The sequence below is a fragment of the Tenrec ecaudatus genome, chromosome 9 (assembly GCF_050624435.1).
Source record: "Tenrec ecaudatus isolate mTenEca1 chromosome 9, mTenEca1.hap1, whole genome shotgun sequence".
NCBI classification, from domain to species: Eukaryota; Metazoa; Chordata; class Mammalia; order Afrosoricida; family Tenrecidae; genus Tenrec; species Tenrec ecaudatus.
The window spans coordinates 137160150-137186330 of NC_134538.1; the positions used below are offsets into that span (position 1 = coordinate 137160150).

At 43.9% G+C, this 26181-nt stretch overlaps 1 protein-coding gene across 1 annotated transcript in view; it reads left to right on the forward strand.

The window, feature by feature from the left end:
• The window catches only part of CFTR (CF transmembrane conductance regulator), a 177175-nt gene that overhangs the window by 138886 nt on the left and 12108 nt on the right, over positions 1 to 26181 (forward strand). The window contains exons 22-23 of the mRNA XM_075557370.1: positions 14184 to 14435; positions 20527 to 20682. Coding sequence (XP_075413485.1) covers positions 14184 to 14435; positions 20527 to 20682 — 408 coding nt within the window. The remainder of the gene's footprint in view (positions 1 to 14183; positions 14436 to 20526; positions 20683 to 26181) is intronic.

A 26181-nucleotide genomic window follows, 5' to 3' on the forward strand; every position in this document is an offset into this window, starting at 1 on the left:
CCGTCAGTGAGTTATGAAACTTATCGAACTATGTCCCAGGAGAGAAAATGTCATTATAAAAGCATTGTCTCTAGTGGAAGGGGGGACCCTTTTGATGTTCTCATCTTTTCCACATGCCTTAAATAATATTTTATTTAATCAGAGATTTTGAGATCTCCCTGAAATGTCATATAAACGTAATGTGATTTAAAGTCAGATTTATCTCTTCCTATAGCTTTTTCTGTTGTTATTTGAACAGATATTTTTAGCATCTTTGTTCTTCTCCTAACCAAGCTTTATTCCAATTTGCTTTGGGAGCTGGGCCTTAAAATCTCAGCTTCAATGTTTCTGCTGGAAGGTAATAGGGGAGTAAATATTGTGCTTGCTTTTATTTGTTCAAACTTTCTAGAACTTTGACTTTACATATGAAATCACATACACTTTGCATGTGGATTTAAAAAAGGTCTTCCACCTTGTATGTGTTCAATTCTTTCACATCATCTTCTTAAGTTTCTTGATTTGTGTAACAGCCCCTAATTGGTGACATCAAAAGCTCTTTGGGGTTCATTTGCCCTCTGCATGTCTCATCTCCATGGGCGTTTCTTTAAGGGGTTCCATTCCTCTGGTTTTCCACAGTAGCCCTCTGAGCTTTGTGACCTGCCTGACATTGTAGCTTTCATCTCAAAACATGAAAGGATCATTGCAAAAGAACCATTATGTTATAATACAGTCGATGAGAAGGATCAATATTTGCATTGCGTCCCGGTTTGAAAAGTCGTGTTCTTTTGTTTGATTGTCAAAGTGCATGTGTTGTTTTTTTAATTTCCCTGCTTAGGGGACAAGTTTTCTTTCCTGGCTTTGTGGGTATTTCTCTCATGTCTTTCCCACTCCACTGTAATGCTGAAATGATCCTCCAGTAGACGTTTTCCTTTCACCTCGGCAGATATGTTGAGAGGCGCCCTGGTGTCCCAGAGGCTTGAAGTGCTCAACTAGCTGATAGACTGGGTTGAAGCCCTGGGAGAAAGAGGAGGCAGTCATCGTCCATAAAGCTTTGCAGGCCGGCGGCCTGTAAACAAAGAGTGTGGGGCAGCTCTGCTCTGCCAGGGAGCAGGGTTGGAATGAGCTCAAGGCAATGGGCTTTTAGATTTGAATTAATGTATGTGGAGCACACGAGGGGTGATCAATACAACTGTGGCCTCAGATTTTGAGTTTAGATGATATTCACACTAAAGATCTTTGTGACCCTGAAGTAAAAACTCAATGTATTTTGTATATATTTTTTGCGTGGTCTACTGCATTCTGAGTTGAGTTTAAAATGAAGGTAGTTGGATTAGTGGATTTTCCGTTTGGGCAAGCAGTTTAGAGTTTTGACTGCAGGGTCCTCGGGGGCAGGGCAAGGTGGGGAAAGACCTTGGCACTTGGAAAAATTATTCCACTTGCCCATCTGAAGCTCAAGACAGAGTCAAAGGTTGACAGAATTATGAAGTTATTTTAAAAAATCATCATGTGGTGTTTCTTTTCCTTCTTAACTCTTCCTTACATGCCGGTGCTTCCCTTTCTTTAGCTTCAATGATTAAAAAGAATATTTGGATAGTAACACTCATCCACCACTTGAGTCGCTGATTTATAACAATTGACCTCAAACATCAGCACTCAACATGCCCAACAATCCTTTATTATGTTTCCCTTACTCACTCCTTAGTTCACACCACAGGGCAGCTATTTCCTCCCTGCTTGTTCCTTCTTGGATAGACCGGTAATCCCATTGCCTGCATGCCCAGCTCAGCACTGCCCACCACCAGTTAACGACTGCCCGGCCCACTTCACAGAGAACACAGATGCACCAGAAGGACTTTCCTCTTTCTCCCTCACCGTTTACAGCAGAGCTCCTTTGTGTGGATGTTCTATGGACGGCCCATTCCTTCACCAACGCAGTGCCTCCTCTCTGCGGAACCGCCTCACTTCTCAGCAGTGTAGACACAACATCCCTCAATCTCAATGACCATCCCTTTTCTTTGATCAATTTACGGCAGGACTTTTTGAAAGAATGTCTGTCTTGGTTTTCACCCTTCCTAGTCTTCCCACAACCTACTTCATGTCATTTCTAACAGCCCAGAACAGTCAACATCTTGCCAGAGCAAATAAACCATTGGTGTCCCGCCCTAGACTTATTACCCTATGTTTTTTGCTTCGTTAATTAACAGAGGAGAATATCGATTTACTCTGTTTGAATTCACAAGACACTTGCCATTTCTTGTTGTCGTATAGCCAAACCTCTCTGTCTTCTTCTGTTACACTTACATTTAGCATAAACAGAGACACGCATACCTTACTAGTTTTCCTCTCAATGAACGAAGATGGAATAAATTAACCAGAGGTGGCAAGGGTACCAAAGCTATTTCAAACATTGTGAGATCAAAGCATCCGTCGATGGATGAATTGCCCACACTTACAAACACATAGGTTGAATTCGGTAGTCCCGAGAGTCTCGGTGTTACACCAGCGGTTTCCTCAGAGTGAGCACAACTAAAATGTCTGAGCCCTTGAGAGTGACCTTGCACCTCTAGCTCCCCAGCTAGAGCAGTCAATGAGCCACTGCCTTTGCCCAGGTGTCCTCCCCAGGGTGCCATGGCTTCTAATGATGCAAGAGGAAAGACATCACCAAGGTGATCAGGGAAGGGAGTGCATCTGCAGAGCACCAGCTTTGATTCCAGTGAATGAGGCTCCAGAAAGTTCTTGCAAGTTTGATGCAATCTGAGAATAGTTTTCTGTTAATAGACACTCCCTCTGTTTCTCCTTTGTCTTTTACTGCCTGTGTTTATTTTGGGTTCAGCAAGTGACTGACTGAATAAATGGCACTGAAGCCACTGCTGAGCTCCCCCTACTGCATGTCTGCCTGAGGGTGCTACTTGTGAGGAGAGGTCCCATAGGCCCACTCTCCATCCTGCCTTAGCCGATTCTGATGCCACCCTTCCTCCCAGGGCACTCAACTTCTCTGTCGGGTTTGATAAACTGTTGCAGTGACCCCATAGCGCTCACCAACAAAACTCATGATTAAGGGAGTTTATTAGAGATGGTAACGGGTCACACAATGGTAAGGATGCAGTTCCTTTGTTCAAAGAGCAGCCAGCTAGCTCAGAAGCAACAAAGCCCACATGGAAGAAGCACACCAGCCCGTGCGATCACGAGGTGTCGAAGGGATCAGGCATAAGGCATCATCATCAGAAAAAAAAATCTTACCATAGTGAATGAAAGGGAAGTGCAGAGTGGAGACCCAAAGCCCATTTGTCGGCCACTGGAGATCCCCTTACAGAGGGGTCTAGGGGAGGAGATGAGTCAGTCAGGGTGCAATGTAGCACCGATGAAGAACACAGCTTTCCTCCAGTTCCTAAATGCTTCCGCCCCACCAACTATCATGATCCAAATTCTACCTTGCAAATCTGGCTAGACCAGAGGATGTACACTGGTACAGATAGGAGCTGGAAACACAGGGAATCCAGGGCAGATGATACCTTCAGGATCAGCGGTGTGAGTGACGATACCGGGAGGGTAGAGGGAGAGTGGGTTGGAAAGAGGGAACCGATTACAAGGATCTACATGTGGCCTCCTTCCTGGGGGACAGACAACAGAAAAGTAGGTGAAGGGAGACATTGGACAGGGCAAGATATGACAAAATAATAATTTATAAATTATCAAGGGCTCATGAAGGAGGGGTGAGCGGGGAGGGAGGGGGAAAAAAGAGGACCTGATGCAAAGGGCTTAAGTGGAGAGCAAATGCTTTGAAAATGATGAGGGCAATGAATGTACAGATGTGCTTTACACAATTAATGTATGTATGGATTGCGATAAGAGTTGTATGAGCCCCTAATAAAATGTTTGGGGGAAAAAAAGAAAGCAAGCCTCTTGTGCAAAGGCCCCCAACCTTTCTCCTTTTGTAGTCCGGGAAACTCACCACTCAGTCTCTGTCTCGGTGTCTCGGTGCTTCTCAGAGCCTCACTGTATTTTTTTTTAACCAGTGGGGTAGCAACTCTGACCCATCCCTGAGTCTTCTACACCTTACTTACATGATCTCACACAGTCACTGGAAACCCTGGAGGTGTAGTAGGTTACATTTTGAGCTGCTAACCACAGGGTCGGCAGTTTGAAACTACCCGCTGCTCCTCTAGAGAAACATGAGGCTTTCTGCTCTGATAAAAATTAGCACCCGTGCTAAGCCAAAGTGGGCAGTTCTTGTTTGTCCTAGAGGATGCCTGTGAATCAGAATGAAGGAAATGGCAATGATTTTGAGCCAGTCTGGAGTGGGAGTTATAAAGACTATGGATAGAAGGACCAAGCAATTTCATTTCACCGCAGTGCTACACAACAACCAATCAGAAACCTGGGAGGAGAAAAGGGAAACTTGGCAGTCACATGTCTTTGCTCCTTCTACCTCATTGTAGTAAAAGCCCTTTCCTCTCTCAGAATCTGTGTGTTTGTGTGTGTGTACGTGTCCTGTATTAGTTTCCAAGGAGCCCTGTAGTCACAGTGGTTCAGTATTGATCTGCCACCCAAAAGGTTGGCAGTTCAAACCCAGAAGCAGCAGCATGGGAGAAGGCATGGTGGTTTGCCCCCATAAAGATTGTAGCCTTGGAAACCCCGTGGGGCAGATCTGCTGTGTCCTCTAGGTTCCCCTGAACAGGATGGCAAGGGGCACTTTGTTGTTGTTGTTTGGTATTCGTTTTCTGGAGATTTGTAACAATGTATGACAAATTGAATGGCTTTTAAAGGGACAGAAATTTATTGTCTCATACTTCTGGGAACTAGCGGCCCCAAATTCAGGGTCTTGGCTGGGCTATGTTCTTTCCAAAGTGCTCAGGAGAGAGTCTCTCTGGCCTCTCAGCTTCTTGTAGCCTAGGCATTTCTTGACTTGGCCAACTGCAGTGTGTCTGTCTTCATATGACTGTCTTCGATCTGTCCCCTGTTTCTGTTGTGTTTTCTCGGACATCACTGAGCTTGGAGAAGAACCCACCGTATTTCCAGTCCAACATTCTGTTAATTGATAACAACTTTAAAGACCCAATTTCCAAGCAAGGCCATATTCAAAGGCAGCAGGGGTTAGGATTTAAACATAATATTTGAGGGGAACTGAATCCAATCTGTAAGGGTCCTTTATTTGTATTCTTTTCAATGGGTGGTTGTGGTGTATCTTAGTGCGGCTGTAACAGAAAATACCATAAGTGAGTAGCCTTAAAAAATACACTCTTTAAAAGGCCAGCGGCCCAAATAGGCACTGGCTCAAGAAAGGGCTTTCTGTCACTGTTGGCTCTGCCGAAGGCGCTCATCTCTTTGGGGCTTCTGCTCACTGGCTCCTTGAGGAGTTTCCTGGAGCATGACATATGTCTTCCTCAATTGCCGCTTAATCTTCGTTTATATCTCAAAAAATGTCTTACTTGAAGCACATTGTATACAAATACTGCCTTGTGAACGGAGAAAACACATTCCCAAGTGCAATTATAACCTCCATAGGCCTTAGGATTTACATCATGCATTTGTGCAGGATCCAGTTCAACCCAGGACACCATCCTAAGATGCCATTCCATTCAACAGAGCAACTGCTGTAAGAAGAACTCCTTGTTGAAGCTCTGACCTTGCCGCCAAGGAGTTGCATGGTCTTCAGTGAGTCATAGTACCCTCGGGTCAGAAGATTTCTAAGGTTTCTGCCATCCTTTCTCTTGTGGGCCCTTTTCTTTTGAGTGATCCTACTTCTTTACTAGCATGCATGCAGCCAGTGAGTGCCCCAGACCCTCACCTGAATCACATATCTGTCACTCTGCTTGAGTGCTAATCCTCCTGGATTATTAGTTCCTGTTAGGCTGGCCAGCGCCCAGTCGCAGGCAGTTTGAACTCACATGGGCATTGCAGAAGAATGACGCGGCGAGCTGCTTCAGTAAAGACTGCAAGCAAGAAAACCTTCCGGGGCAGTTTTATGCTGTCACGTGAGTGAGAATGGGGCAGGGGTCAGCACACATTTTTGAGAAGGGCCAGACTCATCAGACTCACTACCATTACCATTAAGACAATTTTGAGTCATGCCTTCTGTTCCTGTACAGCTCACATATATGCTGGTGTTATCAGGTGGTGTCAACTTGTTGCTGACTCTAGAGACTCTAGAAACAACAGAATCAAACATGACCGGTCCTGTGCCTTCCTCCCATCTGCTCCTATGTTTGAACCCATCGTTGCAGCATCTGTGTCCATACTTGTGCGCGGGGCCTTCCCCCTGTGTTGGTGTACTTCTACTACTTTACCAAGCCTGATGTCCTTCTCTGGGGACTGATACCCTGGTAACATGTCCAAAGTACATGAGACCAGATCTTGCCATCTTCGTTTCAAAGGCGCATTCTGGCTGTACTGCTTCCAAGACAGCGCTGTTCGTTCTTTTGGCAGTCCCTGGTACTTCCACTCTTCTTAGCCAGCACCGCGTTGCAGACGCATGGGTTCTTCCGCAGTCTTCCTTACTCAATGTCCAATTTCCTCATGCACATGAGGCAACTGAAAATGCCCGGCTTGGGACAGGCCCACCTTCTTCCTTCAGGTGACACCCTGGCTTCTCAATACTTTAAAGAGGTCTTGGGAAGCAGATTTACCAACTGTTTACAAGCTAGTTACAAGATGTTGCCACGCGATTTCAGAATAAAAGTGCTTAGAGAAAACCATAACAAAATAGTTCAAATCCGAAGAAAATATTCTTGATTTGCTGTTTTAGACCAGTGGTTCTCAACCTTCCTAATGCCGGAACCCTTTCATACAGTTCTTCATGTTGTGGGGACCCCCCACAACCATAAAATTATTTTCACTGCTACTTCATAACTGTGATTTTGCTACTGTTATGAATTGGGCGGCCCCTGTGAAAGGGTAGTTCAACCCCCAAAGGGGTCATGACCCACCGGTTGAGAACCACTGTTTTAGACACATATTTTTGAGCTGTCCTTTGGAAGATTTATAGTGGCAAGCACACAGACCGTGTTACATTCCACACGCCCTTGTGGTGGTCTGCCATGGGCTTTAGAAAATGATAATGCCAGAGACCAAGTAGACGTACTCCAGCCTGAGCGGCAGCCGAGAGAGTGAGTGGTGTCGGGCTTTCATTCGGGGGCACGATGGCAAGAGTCTTCCTGTGCATGTGTTGCTGCAATGATTGATATGGCGCGGACCTACTGAAAACGGACACAGACACATTGGACACCTCTGTGTGTTCTGCTCTGGGTGTGCAAAGAGTTGACACTCTACACTGAGGTTCGAAGTTGGCGTCCACAGAGAGGCAGCTAAGCAGGAAGGGGTGGTGATCGGCTTCTGAAAAATCAACCATTGTCCACCCCGCAGAGCACGCGTCTCCTGTGACATGTATGAGGCCAACAGGACTCAGTCAACACCGCGGTGACTGGTTTGGATTTTGCTTACATAGGCTGTGTCTTTGGTCATAGGTAGGATGGATTTTTCTTTTGTGTCAAGATCACCATCTAGACCACAATTTCCAGTCAGAAAAAAGTGACCCTGATTTTGTCATATGATTTGCCAGAGGGCAAAGTACGGGAGCTCTGAGTACAGGAAGCAAGCCACCATCATCTACTAGCCGGTCAGTTTTTGGAACACAATAAGGTGGAGCTGTTGGGGAAGCGTTGTTGGGCTGCGAACAGCCAGGTCGGCAGTTCAAACACACCACTGCTCTGAGAGAGAGTGATTAGTTGGCCTGCGGCTGTAAAGAGTTACAAAGCATCAGAGACCCTGCCTGTATTGAAATTGGGTCCCTGGGAGTTGAAATTGGCTCAATGGCTGTGGATTGCGTAAATAACGATGAGCAAAACAGAGAAAAACCCTCACAGAGGTGATTTGACATAGTGGCTGCAAGGATGGTGAAAGACCAGGCAGTGTTCCGTTCTGTTGTACAGGAGCCGAATTGATGGCAAGTCACAACAGCAGTGTAACTACCGTGTGTACTTGAGTATAAGCCGACCCGAATATCAATCGAGACACTTAATTTTACCACAAAAGCTGCATATAAGAGTGCTGAAAAGCTCGGCTGATATATGGTAACTCACTTAAACTCTGCTAATTAGTTATAGCATTATAGAACGTCACTGATTTTTAATGTGCTCTAGGATCATGTGTAATAGAAGCAGAATGATGGTCCACAGTTTGAAGAACGCATCCTGGCCTGAAAGTCTGTTTCCTGATAACCATTCTCTCTTCCATCTACAAATATGCACATGACCTGAAGATGAGGCCCATGTTTCTAGTGTGGTCTTGTGTCTCAAATGTCTCACAGGTCTCTGTTACTTATTGCTGAGAAACACTTACTTTGAGCCTCCTGAGAGGGTTTACGATCAAAATGACTTGAACTCTCTTGTTATGTGCTTCACATTTTGAAAGCTCCTTTTTCAGTCCAGTTAGCTTTTTTGTTACTGTGTGAGACCCAGATGATTTCTTTCACAATATTAGTTCTTATACTCTTAATCACCAGGTATTAAACCTGTGTCTCCTCGCAGGTCTTGTCGACCATATCTCAAGGTTTTGAAATGTCTTTGCTAGTGACATGGCTTTTGAGATATTAAGATATACAGTTGGGATGTTACTGCGGTCTTTTGCTTCCATGATTCTAAACAACAGAAGGATGAAGGAAAATAGAGCACATACTTGGGAGAAGAGCCTGGCTCTCTGACTTACTGTAGAAAAGGCCTTGAAGCCTTTGCTTTTGCTCCACAGAAGCGTCAAGAGGCCTTTTCCTTGTGATTTAATGGCAGCCCGTGGGTGAGAAGGTTGACAGGAGGCTATGAGGCATTCTGTTATGGCCATTACGTTCCCAGTACTCAGCTCTCCTGAGGTTTAGTTTCATGTCTTTAAACTTTATTAACAAGATGAGATTCAATTTTCAGGATTGATTGCTTCTTAAAGTGCTTGGGGGATTTCAGAGGCAGAATAAACTTAAATGATGGACTTATGAATTTAAAGGAGTTGGCTCTTAAAGAACCACATGGCCTCGTTTGGACTAACTTTAACCTTATACAGCTCTATACACATGAAATCAAATATGCTTCTCTACAAATGCAGCGTAAGCTTAGTGGTTCAGTACCTGGGTCTCATTTGACTTCATCAACTCTTCAAAGTTAGAGAAGTGTTCCCCCCAAGTCGGGCGATCGCAGAGAGGAAACTTTCCTTGTGGCGGCGCAGGCTTGCTGCCCTAGATGGTGTGGCCCTCTCCACCTCATTCAACAGCCTTTTTTTACCCAGAAGAAGCAACCATTTGAGGTACATGAGCTTTCCAGTGTGTGCAGTAAAAACTCACAAACCAACAAAGAAACACTCTCTGCCTTTGAGTCAATTCTGACTCATAGCAACCCTTCCGGAGAGGGTAGCGCCGTCCAGGTGGGTTTCTGAAGTCATAACTCTTTGGAGGAGTAGAGAGTCTCATCTTTGTCCTAATCTCTGCAGAGACTGATCATTCCCAGACCTGACTTTTCCTTCCTCCAGCTCCATCTAGGGGGACACAGGTACAGTAGTTCTGAGACATCATGTAAGAATCCACTCAGCAGTCTACCTTAGAAAGAGGATTAAGAGAGGTGAAAAAGCTCAAAGAAAACAAATAGATCAGACTAAAAATAGTTTGGTATGGTGTAATCTTTTTCCAATTCAAATAGCAACATATATTTTCAGGCTGAGTAATTGAGGGATAAAATTGCATCCCGGGTTAACTGTTAACACAGTCACAGAACTGTCCGCACTGTTTCCTGAGGTCGAACAATGAAGACATTCATTGTGAACAAAGATTTAACAAGTGACTGCATGGTGGTAAACTCAAGATGGTGCGATACAAGGAATGCTTCAAACAAAGCCACTATAACAGACAGGGAGTTTAACTGGAAGCCAAGGCAATGTATTTATGTAGACCCCTCTTAAGTTCCTATCTTTAATTCTTTATAATTTGCGTTATTTTTTTAAAGTAGGACCGCTCAAATTACTTCAGCCTCAGGACCCACAAAACCTGGATTCATTCTTGTGACTGACAGGGATGACTCGCTGTGTGAGAAATACGACTTTACTTTTGACATAGAGTTGCTAGTTGCCTTCAAGTTGGCCGTGGCTCATCGTGATCTTATGTATGATGGAAGAGAATGTTGCCTGGTCTTGCGCCACATTCGACTTTGCTGTAGTTAAATTTAATGTCTTTTTGCATACAACTTCCACTGTGTGAAGCAAACTTAATCTCAATGAAGTCAGGGGTCTTGCTGAAAGTGGACCTGAATTTTGAGTGACTTTCATGGAAGGGCAAGATATGGGGCGGGGGAGGGGGGGCAGGGGAGTTAGGTGGTTGTCTCTTGTCTGTGAGACATGACAAGAGACATGGGAGCTTCTATCTAGCCTAGGGGTGTGTGGATCATGTAAATTGTGTCTTTGTCCTTGTCTTCAAGACTATGAGCTCTCCCTCCCGGGATGAGCTTTCTCAGCTTCTTCCCAGTTCCTGAAGGCACTGTGCAACTTTGTCTGAGCACCGCTCTGGAAAGGCAGGGAAGCCTGAGGCGATGTCATGCCGCAGTGCCTGGACCCGCGGAAGCATCTTGTTCACACTCTGCTGCTGCTGCTGTATCAAGGTGTCCTTCTTCCCTGGTTTCCACTCCGGGCACACACTTCTTTGTGTTCTCTTTGGCCCTTCTCTCCACTTGCTGTCAATTCTGGCTCCTGGTGACCTGCATGTGCCAGAGTAGAACTGTACTCGGTTGACTTTTCCAGTGCTGACTTTTCAAAAAATCGTCAGGGTACCTTTCTTCCAAGGTACTGCTGCGTGGACTCGAAGAGCCAACCTTTCCATTAGCAACCAAGCACGTGATCTTTTTGCCCCATCTGGAGACTCCCTCTTGTGCCCTAGAGCCCATTGCCATTGAGCCACGCCCTCCCCACTTCTGGAGAGCCTAAAGGAGGAGCCTCAAGCTAGGCTGTAAGATGTTGGGACAGCAGACTGCCCTGCCTTGCTCCCGGGGAGCATCTGGCAGGTTGGAAACTTGAGCTTTTCTGATCATCAGCGGAACGTTTGAACCACGGGTGCCACCAGGGCTCCTAGTGCTCGAGAATTCTCCAGCTCTGCCCAGCCGGGGCCAGTGTTCCATTGCACGGCAGGCTTCGGTTTGGGAAGAGCTCAGATTTAACCTCTCCGTTCACTCCGTCCACGGGCAGTCACATCATGGGGAGGAAGGGGAGTTCCACACCCACCAGGCTGTGCTTGGCCGTCAGTCTGCATGGTCTTTGTGCCTTACATCCTTCAAGCTCTGTACAGAAAGAAGCCAATCTTCTTGTGTTCCAAATCCTTAAAACTATTACTCTCTGGAGCTCACAATCGAAGAGCAGTTTTTAAAAAGTAAGAGATGAGAAGTAGTTTTCTCAGCTCTAGCTTTTAAGGGGCTTTTCCCAGAGGCAGTGAAGGTACAGTGTCTAGGCTGACTACACCTGGATCACCCAGAGACATAGAAATGGGCTAGTAAGCCCCAATGTTATCTGCCCACATCATCTATGGCATTTCGGCGCTGGCAAAACTAACCACAATGAAAGTGTTTGTTTAGACACCTACTTTTTCCTTTAGAAAATGTTCTAACCCATTGGACTGAATGCATGGTTGCGCCTCAGCTGTGGAGCGGTGGTGACTGGTCATAGGAAATAGCATGTTCTTGGTCAAGGATGCTTGGCCATACCGTGGGTAAGCAAGACAGTCTCAGTCTTTTTAAGCAGCCAGACCCTCCGAAAGCTGGTGCGCTGGAAAGTTTCATTTTCTAAGTGTGCGAGATGTCATGCTTCGTGCCATCAGGCTGGCTTCCCTCCGACGTGAGCCTCACTCGTGCAGAATGTCCTGCGCACGGCTCCGCCGCCCAGCCACAGACTGAAAAAAGCAAACGTGCCCTGCTCTTCAACGCAGCCAATATCATATTTGGAAAGTTCCTATTTCCTAAAGGCACAACATAGGATCTTGAGCTGTTGGATGTTTTATTGGATGTTTAGAAGTATCAAAACATGAAGGACTTTATAACATAAGCCTCGAGCCAGCACTATACCATAAAGTCATCTTGAAACAATTGGCCTCATTAAGTCAAAGGAGTTCACCTTGAACATCACGCTCCTTAAAAAAATAGCTATATGATATCAAATGGAGAACCCATCATTAACAGGTAAGGCCATGTGTGCTAGGACTAGCATTTATGTATACTTCACAAGAGATGGTGTCTCAGGTCGCTCCCTCCACCAAGATAAAACCAAACATACTCCCGGGGAAACGAAGTGTGTGGCTTGGTTCACACCTGTTACTAAGGTAGGAGCTAAAGAAGCCCTCAAGGAAACCAAGGCCGTGGCTCAGCCCACACCCTCCACTGAGGCCAGGTCTCAATCCCGTCCCACTCCTGTCCATCAGCACAGGAGGCAGTGCCCTCTAGGTGGGATCAGAGTCACGGGCATATGAAGTGCAGGTTCATAATATATCACCTAAGGAACCATGGCTAGAAGGACCATATTCATTGACAGTAATGCTCAAATGGCATCATGTATTAATTTTTCAAATACTTATTGAACAGCTATTATGGGCTAGACATTTTAACAGCCACACTTAAGATTCCAATAAATCACAATTTTCCATTGACATACGGTCTTATTAAAGGATTTAAACTATTTTATAAAGTAGATAAACTTCCTTTTTTATTTCTGTGCACAGTGAAGACCTGCTTTGTTAAGTGTTACATGAATAGAGTTGTAAAACAGGTATACATTTTATTGTAAACACTGTGTGTATCACATTGTGTTCAGCTATGTAAATTGATTTTTTTGTAAGTTAGGTGGAAAAATGTAGCTATTTTATTATAAACATATACCAGTGACCTAGATTTGCTTGAAGATTATTGTGAAGTCATTTAGAATTGACTACTCATCAAGAGTCTCCTTACCACCTAGCGGACATTTGGAATTATAGTTGGTTATTAAGGTAGTCCAAGATAAAGGTAAGAATCTTTAATAATAGTCTTGAGGTATGGTACATTTGATGGTAATCTGGTTGTACTCCATTGTACACAACTGCTCATAATAGGGAAAAGTTCCTCTGGCATCCTCTATTGTGTCAAGACTAGTTCAGCAGTTTATGTACGGCTTATGTAACTGAGTGATCACCAAAAATAAACAGGTCTATTCAGAGCCTATTTAGATAAGTCACAGTTAATTTACTTTGGTTAAGCTTTTAATTATAGCAATGATTTCCTGTTAATTCATTGAAAACATGACAACCCCAACCTGGTGAGGAAGAGCCAGCCTGAAACCTCACAAGTTATCTGTAAATTTAGTTTATTTTGCTGCTGAAGCTCTACACGACAGAATGTACAACAATTCAACAATGTCTGCTTATACCATTCCGTGACGTTGATTACATTTTCAAGTTGGGAAATCACGCTCAACCTCCTTTTCTGAATCGTTCCATTGTCATTAATATAAACATATGGTGCCATACATTTCTGTCTCGTGTTTGCATTGCTAGTGTCACTTTGATCCCAAATAGGTATCTCTTAAAAGAGCACATTGCTCAAGGAAGTTGTTCTTTACCAATGAAGCTAAATACATCGTTTGGTTTGGACACGCTATCAAAAAGAACCTGCTTGTTAAAGTAGAACCAAACCTCTCCCCCCACCCCGAAGCTCACTGTCATCGAGTCAGCGTTGACTCAGCGTGACTCCATAGGGCGGGGTAAAACCGCCCCTGTGGTTTCTGAGACTGTAACTCTTTACGTCAGTAGAAAGCCTCATCTTTCTCCCACAGAGCAGCTGCCCATTTCGAACTCCCAACCTTGTGGTTGGCAGTCCAATACATAAACCACTATGCCACCAGGGATTTTTTTGTAAAGTAGAAGGTCAGTGAAAAAATTGAAAGACCCCCCTCCCTCCGCAAAAAAAAAAATGGATTGGCACAGTGGCTCCACAAATGGATGCAAACATAACAATCAGGGGGATGGTGCATGAGCGAGCAGTGTTTGGTTCTGTTGTACACAGGGTCCGCCGCATGAGTTGAAGCCTACTCTAGACATCTAACAACGTTGGTCTAAAGAAGACTTTAGGGGATTACAAATTATTATTTAGTAAACATCAAAATTATTAGGCCACTGCCTGCCATTTTAAACAAACAATAATAAAATATTATTCTTTTGATTTCAGATGCGATCTGTAAGCCGAGTCTTTAGGTTTATCGACATGCCAACCGAGGAACGTAAACCTGCCAAGCCAATCAAGCCGTTGAAGGATGGCCAGCTCTCCAAAGTGATGGTTATTGAGAATCAGCACGTGAAGAAAGAGGACACCTGGCCTTCAGGGGGTCAAATGACCGTTAAAGACCTCACAGCAAGATATACAGATGGTGGCAATGCCATCTTAGAAAATATTTCCTTCTCAATCAGCCCTGGTCAGAGGGTGAGCATTAATCATTCCCTGTTTTGTTAGATGTATGTTCAGCAAATGAATCACACTCGCTTAAAGCATTGGATGAGTGGAATCTATTTATGATACTACTATTATGGATAAGGACCAATAGTAAACGTACCTATCTCAAATTATATCTATAACTATATAAATGGGTTGATATTTTTCATATGAAATTTAATTTGCAGAGCCCTGAATAAGTATAACAGGTCAATTTTACATGTGATTCAGCTTGACAGAATATCTAATGCATTACTAAATTATTAACTGAAGTCGTTACATCAACCAAGATTATGAAATGTTTTAGATATCACTTCTTGAGACTATCTTCCATTTTAGATAAGAGAAATGTTTTGTTGTTGACTGTATGCGTGCTTTTCAAATTTTAACCCAATTTACACTCTCTCAAACTAGTGCTGCTTTTTTCCTTAGTAGATTTCAGTTGTTTGATTACAGTTTTTCTCCAAGATAGGAATTGCTTATGTTTTTCTCCGAAAGTCTTGAGACTCTATTGAAGACTTACTTACTAAGCAGAAATAGCTGTGGATTATTTTTAGGTCTTAGCGATCCCAGAACTGAGCTGGACACAAGGAAGGTCCTCAATATCTATCAGTTCAAAGATGGATCCCTAGAGAAGAATGCACATGTTCCACATGATTCATGCACTTGAACGTTGACAAGGGGAGCGGGAAAGAAGCTAAGACCTCAAGGACTTTTAACATAGTGTTTGGTGTGTATAGAATGAGTGTGTAAGCTAGGCTTCTCCTGTGTGTGTGTGTGTGTGTGTGTGTGTGTGTGTGTGTGTCTTTATTAGAGTCTCTTCCGCAAGGCTACCTTGGACTCCACAAGTAAAATAGGGTTTCCCTCTCTGATGGCTCTGTTAATGAAAGGACTCGGGTTGAATGAAAAGAAAAAGGCTCCTTCCAGACGGCTGTGGAGCCATATATATCATATGAATGAAATTTGCATTTGCCTTACTATTCAACTTTGGTGTTTGTTTCTGGATACCTTGAAGCGCTGTTTTCTCTCACCTAACTTTGAACAGTACGGAGAAAGACGGTGCCTGGGTGGCGTCACTTGTGAGCTAGCAGGTGAGTGGTGAGCCCTCCCGGAGGTGCCTTGGAAAGTAGCCTGGTGATCTGTAAATAGCCTGGTGGCCTGTTTCCAAAGGGCCCCAAAGCTGTGGGCGGTTCTACGCTGCACGTGCGGAGTCCACTGGACTCAGAACGGCCCCAACAATGAAGGAGAGGAACGACTGTGTTTTTCATCTCTTTGAGTAACATGTGGCCTAGCGTTTTAGCCCGGGTTGACTAGAGAAACAAATGCATTGTCACTCATGTATGTGTAAGAGACAACTTTATATCAAGAATATGCATCAATAAAATACCCCAGCCCAGTCCCTATCAAATCCATAAGTTCAATATTAGCCCATGACTTCCTCTTCAGACTCAGGCAGCATATGCCATGCTGCTGAATGCAGGAAGATCACAGGCATCACAGGGTGGAAAGTCGCGTGGCTCAAATGACAGTGGACACATCTCCAGGGCTCAAGCTGCCATCAGTGTGGCTCCATGTGGGTTGTCAACAGGAAGGTGTCAGAGAGAGAGAGAGAGAGAGGGAGAGAGAGAGAGAGAGAGAGAGAGAGAGAGAGAGAGAGAGAGAGAGAGAGAGAGAGAGAGAGAGAGAGAGACCCGCCTCTTTTGATGGTAGAATCAAGAAAAAGAGAGTTCCCCGAATCCTCATGAGAAGGTCATGCCCATAAGGAGGCATCAGACTTTGACCTGATTGACAGGCTAGGCTCCACCCCTTCATTCTTATTTATGAAGTTGACGTGTAACCATGTAACTACCACACCTAGTATAGTATATGTTGAGAGAAGGATGGATGGATGGATGGATGGATGGATGGATTAATGGCTTATATATACTTCTGGGTCATATGCTTCCTTAAAATAAAAGCTGGTTCTTAAAATGTGCTGAAGGGCTTTCTTAAGAATGCCATTTCTACTGCCTTGCCCTTAGAACTTATAATAACATCTTGCAAACCCTTAGTGAGATACCCTAATCATTTTATCCTGTTGAATTAAGAATTCATTTTTATGAATATTTGCATATTCAAAAACACTGCAGCTCAATTCTTCTTGGGGAAAAAGAAGCCACTAAAATATGCTTACACGGTCTAAAACATCTCGCATTTAATTTTTTAATAGCTTTCCATTTTCTCTGTTAATAGGGTAAAGATGGAAAAGGTCAATACTATAGTATAAAATTATTCAGCCTGCATATTAAAACATTCTGTTATAGCATTTACTTTAGTAATTAGTTGAGACCTTCAGTTCACAGAACCTTTGCTTTAGATTTATTGTCAATGCATGAAAAAGTAGCAACTCTTTCACTTTTACTTTTAAACTTATTTGCCTTTTAAATCTCAAATGGCATTGAAAAAAAGACAGACTTTTTTTGCCTGAGTTTTTTTGTGTCTCCACTTTTCCTTCTCAAAACACACACTAGGATTTTAATGTGGGCCCAGGGCCTTCATGATAAACCTGGATTTGTCAAAGTGAATCAGATGGTATATGAAGATATTCCAAAATGTTCCAAGAATAATGGAACTAAAAGATAATGGAATTTTTTTCACAAAACTTTTTGGAGCCTCTTCATACTGTCATACGCCACAGTACTGGGCATTAAATGTCTGATTAAACAGATAATGAAGAGTTTTCCAAGGTCTACTGTTTTGAATGAGTTTAGCTGCCTTCTCCATTTACTGAAGAAATGCCATAAACCATTCGCTGCCACCCCAAGAATTCAGATCAGACAACAGATGTATCCAAATGCCTCTTTGACTTGTTGAACACATGTGGGTAGCATTGTCTGTCCCAGTGAAATTTTGTGGGAAGTAGTTGAATCATTCAATCTTTGATACTGAGCATATGATTCTATTTTATAATAAATAGGGGTACAGGTTTAATGACCTTGGAGATTGAATTTCGTTAGATTTGAGATCTTGATTTCTTGGGACCAGCATCTGTTGAATTATTAAAATGGTAAATAAGACATTCCAAATGGAATGTCCCGAGACTGTTCCATCATTCATGGTACAGTGCAATTACAATGAGCACCAAACTCAACACTGTTTAACTCTTCAAATGATGTTTTGATTTATCCTGATCCAAAATTCTCAGAGAGGAGGTCCACTGAAGTTACTAGAAAACAGTGTCTTGGAGTTAGGATATGTCTTAAAAGCTGACTTACAGGAAGTACTGTAGCCCTGTTCAACAGAGCAATGAGAGCCCTGGACAAACAAATCCCGGAAAGGGTTGGTATGTGGTGATTACTACATCAGCAGCAAGACTTTGTTGGGGCTGAGCCAGTAAGACTCGGTGTTGGGAACGCAGTCAGACTCGGTGCATCACTTGCAGCCCAGCATGCCAAGGAAGCCGGGGCAGTGGCCGAAGTGCCAAAGCTCACAGAGATTGCTCAAGTGGCCTCTTCAGCCACGCTTAGCTCAGTAGAAAAGTTATATTTTCTAAAAATGGCACTGTTTGCTTCGGAAAGACGGGGGTGTGTGCATTTATCTTAGTCATTGGACTCCTGGCTAATTGTTTAGGAATCTGAGCCTCAGAGCATTTTTTTAACCCTAGTTTCTCAAAAAGTCCTCCTGCTGGACTTGTCATTTCCTCTCTTCCCATGTGCCTTACTGCCCAGATATATTAAAATGTCGTGGATATAGCTTTACAGAGTTTATGTTTGAGAAACCATAACATACAGATCCTATGTTTCTGCAATGTCAGTTTTATAAAGGGAAGTGTGCACATGAAATTTCGGAAAACTTTTTAAAGTAAAAGTTATATGGTCATTGTCAAAATGTAACTGAATAGATTTTTTTTAAGATCATCTCAGTAAGGCTGTTCATTCACCTGCCCATCCATCCACCCATCTATCTATACATACACCTGACTGTCCCTAAAGTCTTACAGACATTGAGGAGCACCCTTTATAACCCAATCACCGTGTCAGGTGCCAGGAATCCAGGAGAAAACAAAAGAGATGAGTCTTTCCTTGTTGTGCATGTGTTTTTTGGGTGTGAACACAAGCAATGAACAAGGGAAAAAAATGAATGAAATAATTATGGACTGATTAGTTGCTTAGAGAAACTCAGCAGGGAGTCCTGAATAAGAGTTGGTTGATCTGGGCTTGTCTAGTGTCTCAGAGAACAACTATCTGTGAAAATCATATTGTAGAGCTTTTATGATAGATAATTATCTTCTTATCTTATTAACTTATCCTAAAGGTGCAGTATGCTACCAGGTACAATAAGTGTTCAATGAGATTATTAATACTATAGGTTGTCATGCCAGCCCATGATGGATTGACACCATGGCTGCAAACGTGGCCTCAAACGTAACACTGGGAGGAGGGCGTAGGCTCAGGGAGCCTTTTGTTCTGTGGTACATACAGTCACTCTGAGTCAGAACTGACTTGACGGCCCTCACTCATTAACAACCGTTTGGTACACATTCTAAACAATGTACTGTGGTCCATGGATTGGCCTTGGTTTACCAATTATTACTTAAATTGGGAGTCACCATGTTTTTAAAAGTACGGATTTGAAGTGGATTGGAAATTTTAAAACAACACAATCCAAAGTCGTCATTCACCACAGAGAGTGGGCAAAGCCCCACTCTACAAGACCAGTTGCTCTCAGGTACAAAGCAAAGAGGCCACGAAATACAAAGAACAAGGGATGCTGTAAAAAAGACCGTGAATGGTTGTTTCATTGTGGCTCCGTGCTCCGCAGTCCATTCTGTGTTCAGTTCCTGGTGGCACGAAGAGTCGATCCCTCTCATTGCACCTCCCTCCACGACATGCAGGGGGGGCTCTCTGAGGGCATCTGGGTGGCACATGGCACGCTAACCTCATACTATGTTCATACTGTCCTTAAGTTACAAGTACAGATTTTTTTCTTTTAATAATTTTTCTGCTTCTCAGAATGCCCCTCTTGCCAAGCATATAAAAATATAATTTGATAGCCGACCAAGTATTGAGCTGAGGCTTCTCCGCCAGGTGTTTTCTGGGCGAATATATAATTGGTTGTATAGTTGGTTACACGTTGGATTGTTATGCAAAATGTCAAGAGCTCAAATCCACCAGTGGCTCTGTGGAGGAAAGATGAGACTGCCTGCTCCCACTAACATACCGTATGTACTCATGTATAAGCCGCGTTTCCCAGCACACTTTAAATGCAGTTTTTGTGGTAAAACTAGGTGCCTCGGCTGATGTGGGGGTCAGCTTATACTTGAGTGTATTCGGTGTATACCCTCCGAAACCCTTCATGGCGTTGATAGGAGTAGAACTCGACTCTGTGGGAGTGGGGTTATTTTTTGTTTGTTCGTTTTAAGTTTATTCTAGGTCTCTTTGACTGGTACCTACAGTTAAGTGCTTGACTGTTAATTGGTTGGCTCTTTAAATTTACCTAGAACATCTCTGAAGAAACGCTTGCTAATCTGCTACCCAAGGTCATAGCCGTGGAAACCCTGCCGGTGCGGTTCTCTCCTACAGCACCCAGCACTGCCGCGAGTCAGCGTCCACCCCACGGCAACTGGTGGTGTGGTTGTTGCTTACACTTAGCTCTTACTCATTGGACTCTTGCTTAATTAAGGAGTGTGTCTTAATATGAGATCTACTTTTCAAGTCAAATTCATGTTTGGAGGTAGGGTGAGCTGTCTGTTTCTGGTTAAACCCATTCTTGGAAATGGTTTGCATAACAACTGCTGCATTTTTGCTTTTCCTCAACACAAACTGGACACGTTCAACTAGTCTTTAATCATCCACACAGGTTGGAGATGAGTGGAGCCAGCGTCATGGGGCCACTTCCGTTGGGCCAGTGTCTGGACTTTGTTCCAGGGTTACTCTGCCCTGGAATATTGGAAGCGGATGAGAGGGCTCACTCACTTGGGTCAACAAGTGAAAACCTTCCCCTTGTGGCTGAAAAAACCATTCTACTGATGTGCAATACTCAATGCACCGATGGCCTGGTCCCTATGTGTGACAGTAGTAATTCCGCCACTTTCGTCTTACAGGTGGGGCTGTTGGGAAGAACCGGATCAGGGAAAAGCACGCTGTTGCTGGCTTTCCTGAGGCTGCTGAACACTGCCGGAGAAATCCAGATCGATGGTGTGTCCTGGGACTCCATCACCTTGCAGCAGTGGAGGAAAGCCTTTGGGGTGATCCCACAGGTGAGTCAACAGTGGCAGCAACCACCAAACGTGGCTACGTGGCTTTTGACCCCAATTTGACACTTGTACTCAAGGCGGAGCCCTGGTGGAGCAGTGGTTAAGCATGTGGCTGCAAACAGAAAGGCCAGGGATTTGAGCCCACCACCCACTCCCTGGAGATAGATGATTTCCACAGAGATTTACAGCCATGGAAACCCTATAGGGTACTCTGACTATCCCATGGGGTCATTTTGAGTGGGAGCTCACTGGAAACAATGAGGTTTCTACCCAGTAAATTCACATTTCTCTGGGAACTGCATTTAGGGCATGCTCCCGTCTCCCCCCACCTACCACCACCCTCTGCTCTAGTTTTTTAATAGGGAGAAACATTTTTTAAAAGGGAAAAGGGGGGAAGGTAGAGAAAAATTGCCTCTAAGAATCTGAAATCCCCTGAGACACACCGCATTAAAATGCTAACAGTTGTGATAGCATTTCTCAGAAGGCGGGGTCCTCCGCCAGGGCACGGTGGCTTTGCTTTCACTGCCTTTCTGCCTCCCTCTCTCCGTCCTTCTCCCTCTTTTTTCTTTTCCTGCTTCAGTGGTCTGAGCCCCATGTTAGCAATCACAGCGGAGTGAGAAATGCTTCCCAAGACATAAAAGATGCTGCTGAAACAGCAAACACTGGGAAGCATGAAGTAGTGGGAGTGAAAGTCGCAAGTGTCACGGTTGTTTTTTGGTTTTTTGGGTAGCATGAACCATGTCAGATTAATCTGCAGCTTTTCTGTTTTGCTAAATACCACTCTTGGATTTGGGTCACAAGAGAGGGATCTCTACTCGCCTTAGTATCAGGGTCCCCGTGTCGTTGTGCAAGAGGGCGTCTCGTGTCTGTGAAAAGTAGGCATGGTTCCAGATTGGAAGTGACTCCAATGGAAAGCCAGGAATCTGCTTCCTGGGACACAAGCGGAAAGGCATGTAGCACATCTCCCCTGAGGCTTTCTTTCCTCTCTGGGCACAGTCACTGTTTAAGGACGTGTTCTTGCGTTTACAGTAAGTACAGATTGCGGCTCACTACGATGCCCTTTGAACAGTGCTCTAGGCTCACCCCACAGTCACATGCCAAGAGCATCTCCAGGTAGAGAGACTACAATCTCGCTCGAGAAAGAAAGCCGGTGCTTCCAGCACATTTGCTCCTTTCAGTAAATGAGACACTCCATATCTTAATTGCCAGACTGATGCTTTGGATTCCTTTGCCTGGACTTCACCATGTGGCCAGAAGCTTGCTCTTGGCTGGGGTTTTGAAAAACAGTATTGTTTTTCTGAAAGGAAAAAAAAAGAAGGGGGGAGGGTTGTCCGATGACTTAAAGACAAAGAATCACTGGGAATCCAAGTATCCGGAGGAGATTGCACCAGGCTCCGTAGAAATGGTGAAGAGCGAGAGAATGGGTCGCATGACTCATTTTAATCTCATTCTGAGAGCAAGGGCAAATCCATATTTTTGACACCAAACCAAGAGATGCTTTCATTTTCTTAACCTTTTTATGGAATTTGAAATTAAATTTTCTGGTCCTAAACTTTGTTCTTCACAGAATAAAACAGAGAGAGCTATTTTTATTTACTTTTCTATCTTTTGTTTCCTCCTATCTTCCTGACCTTGCAAGGGTATATAGTCTCTCAAGAGCTCTGTCTGACATGGCGCCTGCATTGGACAGGGTTCTCTAGAGAGACAAACCAGATTGCTAGTAATTATATATAAATATATTTATAAAGATAGATAAATAATACAAGAAATGAACCGTTAAATTATATACAGATAGATAATACAAGAAATTAACAGTTAAATTATAAAGCAGTGAGACACTAGCAGTCCTTTAAGGCTTGAGAGCCGCCAGTTGCCAGTCCCCTTCTATAGAGAGAGGTGGGCTATATATATCCAGGCAGCAAACAGCAAGGCACATCCCCAACTGTCATCAACTGTCGGTCCCCAGCTCCAGAGATGAACATTCCAATCGTGTGGGCTTAAAGGGACCTCAACTTACAGCGACACAGTCCACATGGTAGGCATCCCACAGGTAGTGTACCCCTTTAAACTGAGGCACAGAACAAGCAAGGTGAGGCTCACCGAGCCATTTATCCCTCTGCCCTTCAGTTAATCCTACTTCTGTTTATCAGCCAGGCTGGCACAATAAACTATTGCAGTGCCATCAGGGGGCTCTCTGATGTCTCAGGGACATGAAACAGGAGTTTTGACCAAGCAGCTTCCCCATTGCTCTTACAATGGTTTCAGTCTTCAGCTGTTGAATTACAAGCTATCATTGGTTTTGGCAAGTTCTTGCAGGGTTTTTAAAAAATCTTCTATTGTTCTTTTTAAAAAATATTTTCCCTCCTGTAGCTAGAACACAGTCATAGAGAGTGTGCTGCCTGATAGATGGGGTATTGTGTATATTTCATGGTGAAAGCACTTTCAGTTTTCTCTACTCCCCTGTCTGGGCAGGTAAGCAGTAGTGAAGCCTATGGTCAGCCCCATGGGTGTAAGTAATTTGATTACCAAGACTTAAGACTCAACCATTAAAATAAACAATCGACGAATATTTGAGGGCACATAATTTTAACTTGTATAAAAATTTGTAAGACGTCCAGCTGTTCTTAATAAAGAACGAGTCCTACCTGTGCTTGCTATGAGAACTTCCTTATGATCCTCAAATACCGTGTCAACACATGACTTTCCATGACAGAGGTGACTTCTATCTTCTTCCATGAAGACTAGCAGAGAAGGCCAAAGTATCTATCCGTAGCTCTGAACAATGAAATTAGAGATGCAGTAACTCACATTAGATTTCATACTGTGATCAATTATTAATCACTTATGTACATATAGGAAACATGGGTTCATTTTGGGGCCAGTGCACCACCTGTCAGTCAGTGAAGGTTAGTATGTTGCTATCATGTGGAACAAGGTTCAATGGACCTTCCAGGCTAAAACTCCCAGATTAGGGAGTTAGAAGTGAGCATTTACTTCTAAGAGTCAGTCAGTGAAGACCCTATCGATCACAATGGCCTGATTGGTAGCATATCACCAGATGACTCAGGACCAGGTAGTTTTTTTGGTGCATGGGGTTGCCAGGAGATTGGAGCTATCATATCCTGCACACAAATTTAAATTATCAAGGTAAGTGTAGAATTTTGTAATTTGCCCCATCAAAAACCTTCTAGAATACACCACCTTCTTCACACTATAAAGTCTAGATTCTTCCGCTTGGCAATCAGATCTCAAGCCAGCATTTCCCATGTGATCCGCTACTCTCTTACCTGTTGTTGTTGTTGTTGTTATTGGGTGCCATCGAGTTCGTTCTGATTCATAGCAACCCCATACACAACAGAAGGAGACACCTCCTGGCCTTGTGTCATCCTCACAATTGTTCGTGTTTGAACTCATTTTTGCAACTACCGTGTCAGTCATCCTTGTTGAGACCCTGCTTCTCTTTTGCGGCCCCTCTACTTGATCAAGTATCAAGTTCATTTCCAGGGACTGCTTTCTCCTGATAGCATGTTCCAAGGACAGGAGAAGTCTAGCCATCCTTGCTGCTAAGGAGTGCTCAGACTGTACTTCTTCTAAGACCAATGCAGTTGTACTTTTAACACTCCACTCGGAGCCCTGTTGGTGTAATGGTTACATGTTGGGATGCTAACCATGAGGTTGGCAGTTCTAAATCACCTGTTGCACCACTGATGAAAGAAGAGACTTTATAATCCCATAAAGCTTTCTGTCTCAGAAACTCACAGGGGCAGCTCTACCCTGTCCCTCAGGGTTGCCATAAGTCAGAATTCACTCATGGCAGGGAGTTTGGTGTGGTTTTAGTTGGCGTTCCATGGGACCGTCAATATTCTTCACCAGCACCGCATTTCAAATGCACCAATTCTTCTGCAGTCTTCTATATTCAGTGTCCAATTTTCACACGCATATGAAGCCATTAAAAATACTATGGCTTGTGTCAGATGCACTTTAGTCCTCAAAGTAACCTCCTTGCTTTTCAGCACTTTAAGGAGGCCTTTTGTTGCTGATATACCCAATGCAACACATCATTTGATCTCTTGACTGCTGCTTCCATGAGCATAGATTGTGGATCCAAGCAAGGAGAAATCCTCGACAACTTTAATCTTTTCTCAGTTTATCATGATATTACCTGTTGGTCCAGTTGTGAGGATTTTGGGTTTCTTTTTACATTGAATTGTCATCCACACTGAAGGTTGCAATCAATCTTCGTTAGCATATCAAACATCTCACAACATATAAATTTGTGTCATCTGTATCTTCCAGGTTATCAAACCTTCCAAACCTGATGCCATATTCTGCTCCATACAATCTAGCCTCTGTGATCATTTGCTCAGCATACAAAGGAGCCCTGATGGCATCGTGGTTGTGTGTTGGGCTGATAACCATAAGGTCAGCAGTTTGAAAGCACCAGTCACTTCATGGGAGGAAGGCAGGGATTTCTATTCCCATAAAGGGTGACAGTCTCAGAAACCCAGAGGGGAAGTTCTGTCCTGTTCTATAGGGTCACTGTGAGTCAGCATTGACTCAGTGGCATTGAGTTTTTTTATACATATTGGATACATATGGTGAGAGTTTACAACCCTGACGCATACCTTATTTTGAGTTTTAAACCATGCATCATTCCCTCGTTCTCTTGGCACAGTTGCCTCTTGATCCATGTCCAAATTCGACATGAGCACAATGAAGTATTCTGGAATTTCTATTTTCTTCTCAAGGCTGTCCATAGTTTGCTATGATCCACTCAGTCAAATGCCTTGGCATTCAATAATACACAAGTAAACATCTTCTGGTCTTCTCTGCTTTCAGTCTATATCTATCTGACATCAACAGAGATAACCCTTGTTCCATGTTCTCTTCTGACTCCAGCCGGAGCCTCCGGAAGCTCTCTGTCAATGTACTGCTGCACCCGTTACTGGATGACCTTCAGCCAAATTGGATTTGCATGTGGAATTAATGATAGTATTCTATAATCTTCTCATTCTGTTGGATCACCTTCCTTTCCTCTCTCACCTAGGTGCCTCAAATCAAGCTGGGTTTAGTGCTCCTTGAAACGGCAATTTTCTGTTCACGTTTGCCTCAGCCTGAGATGATCTCCTTCATCAGACACTGACACCTCAATGCCAAACTCTGCCTGTTTGGCTTTTCGGACTCCCTCCACCTCGTGGACCCTTATTTGAACCCAACTCTCACATTCCAGCCTCACATGCATTCTAGAACCTGAGCCATTAGAATGATCTATCACTTTGTTTCATTTCCCCTCAGTCCTGTACATACTTAGCGACCCCTCCCCCCCTTCACAATGCGCACTGCTAAGCACTCAACTGCTGAGGGCCAGTGATTCAAATGTACCAGCTGTCCCGTGAGAGAAAGCTCTGGGCAAAGATTACCGCCGTGGGGCTCTTGGGGGCAGTTCGACTCTCACCCAGAGGATTGCCATGAGGCAGAATCGCTTTCACCTGCAATGGGTTT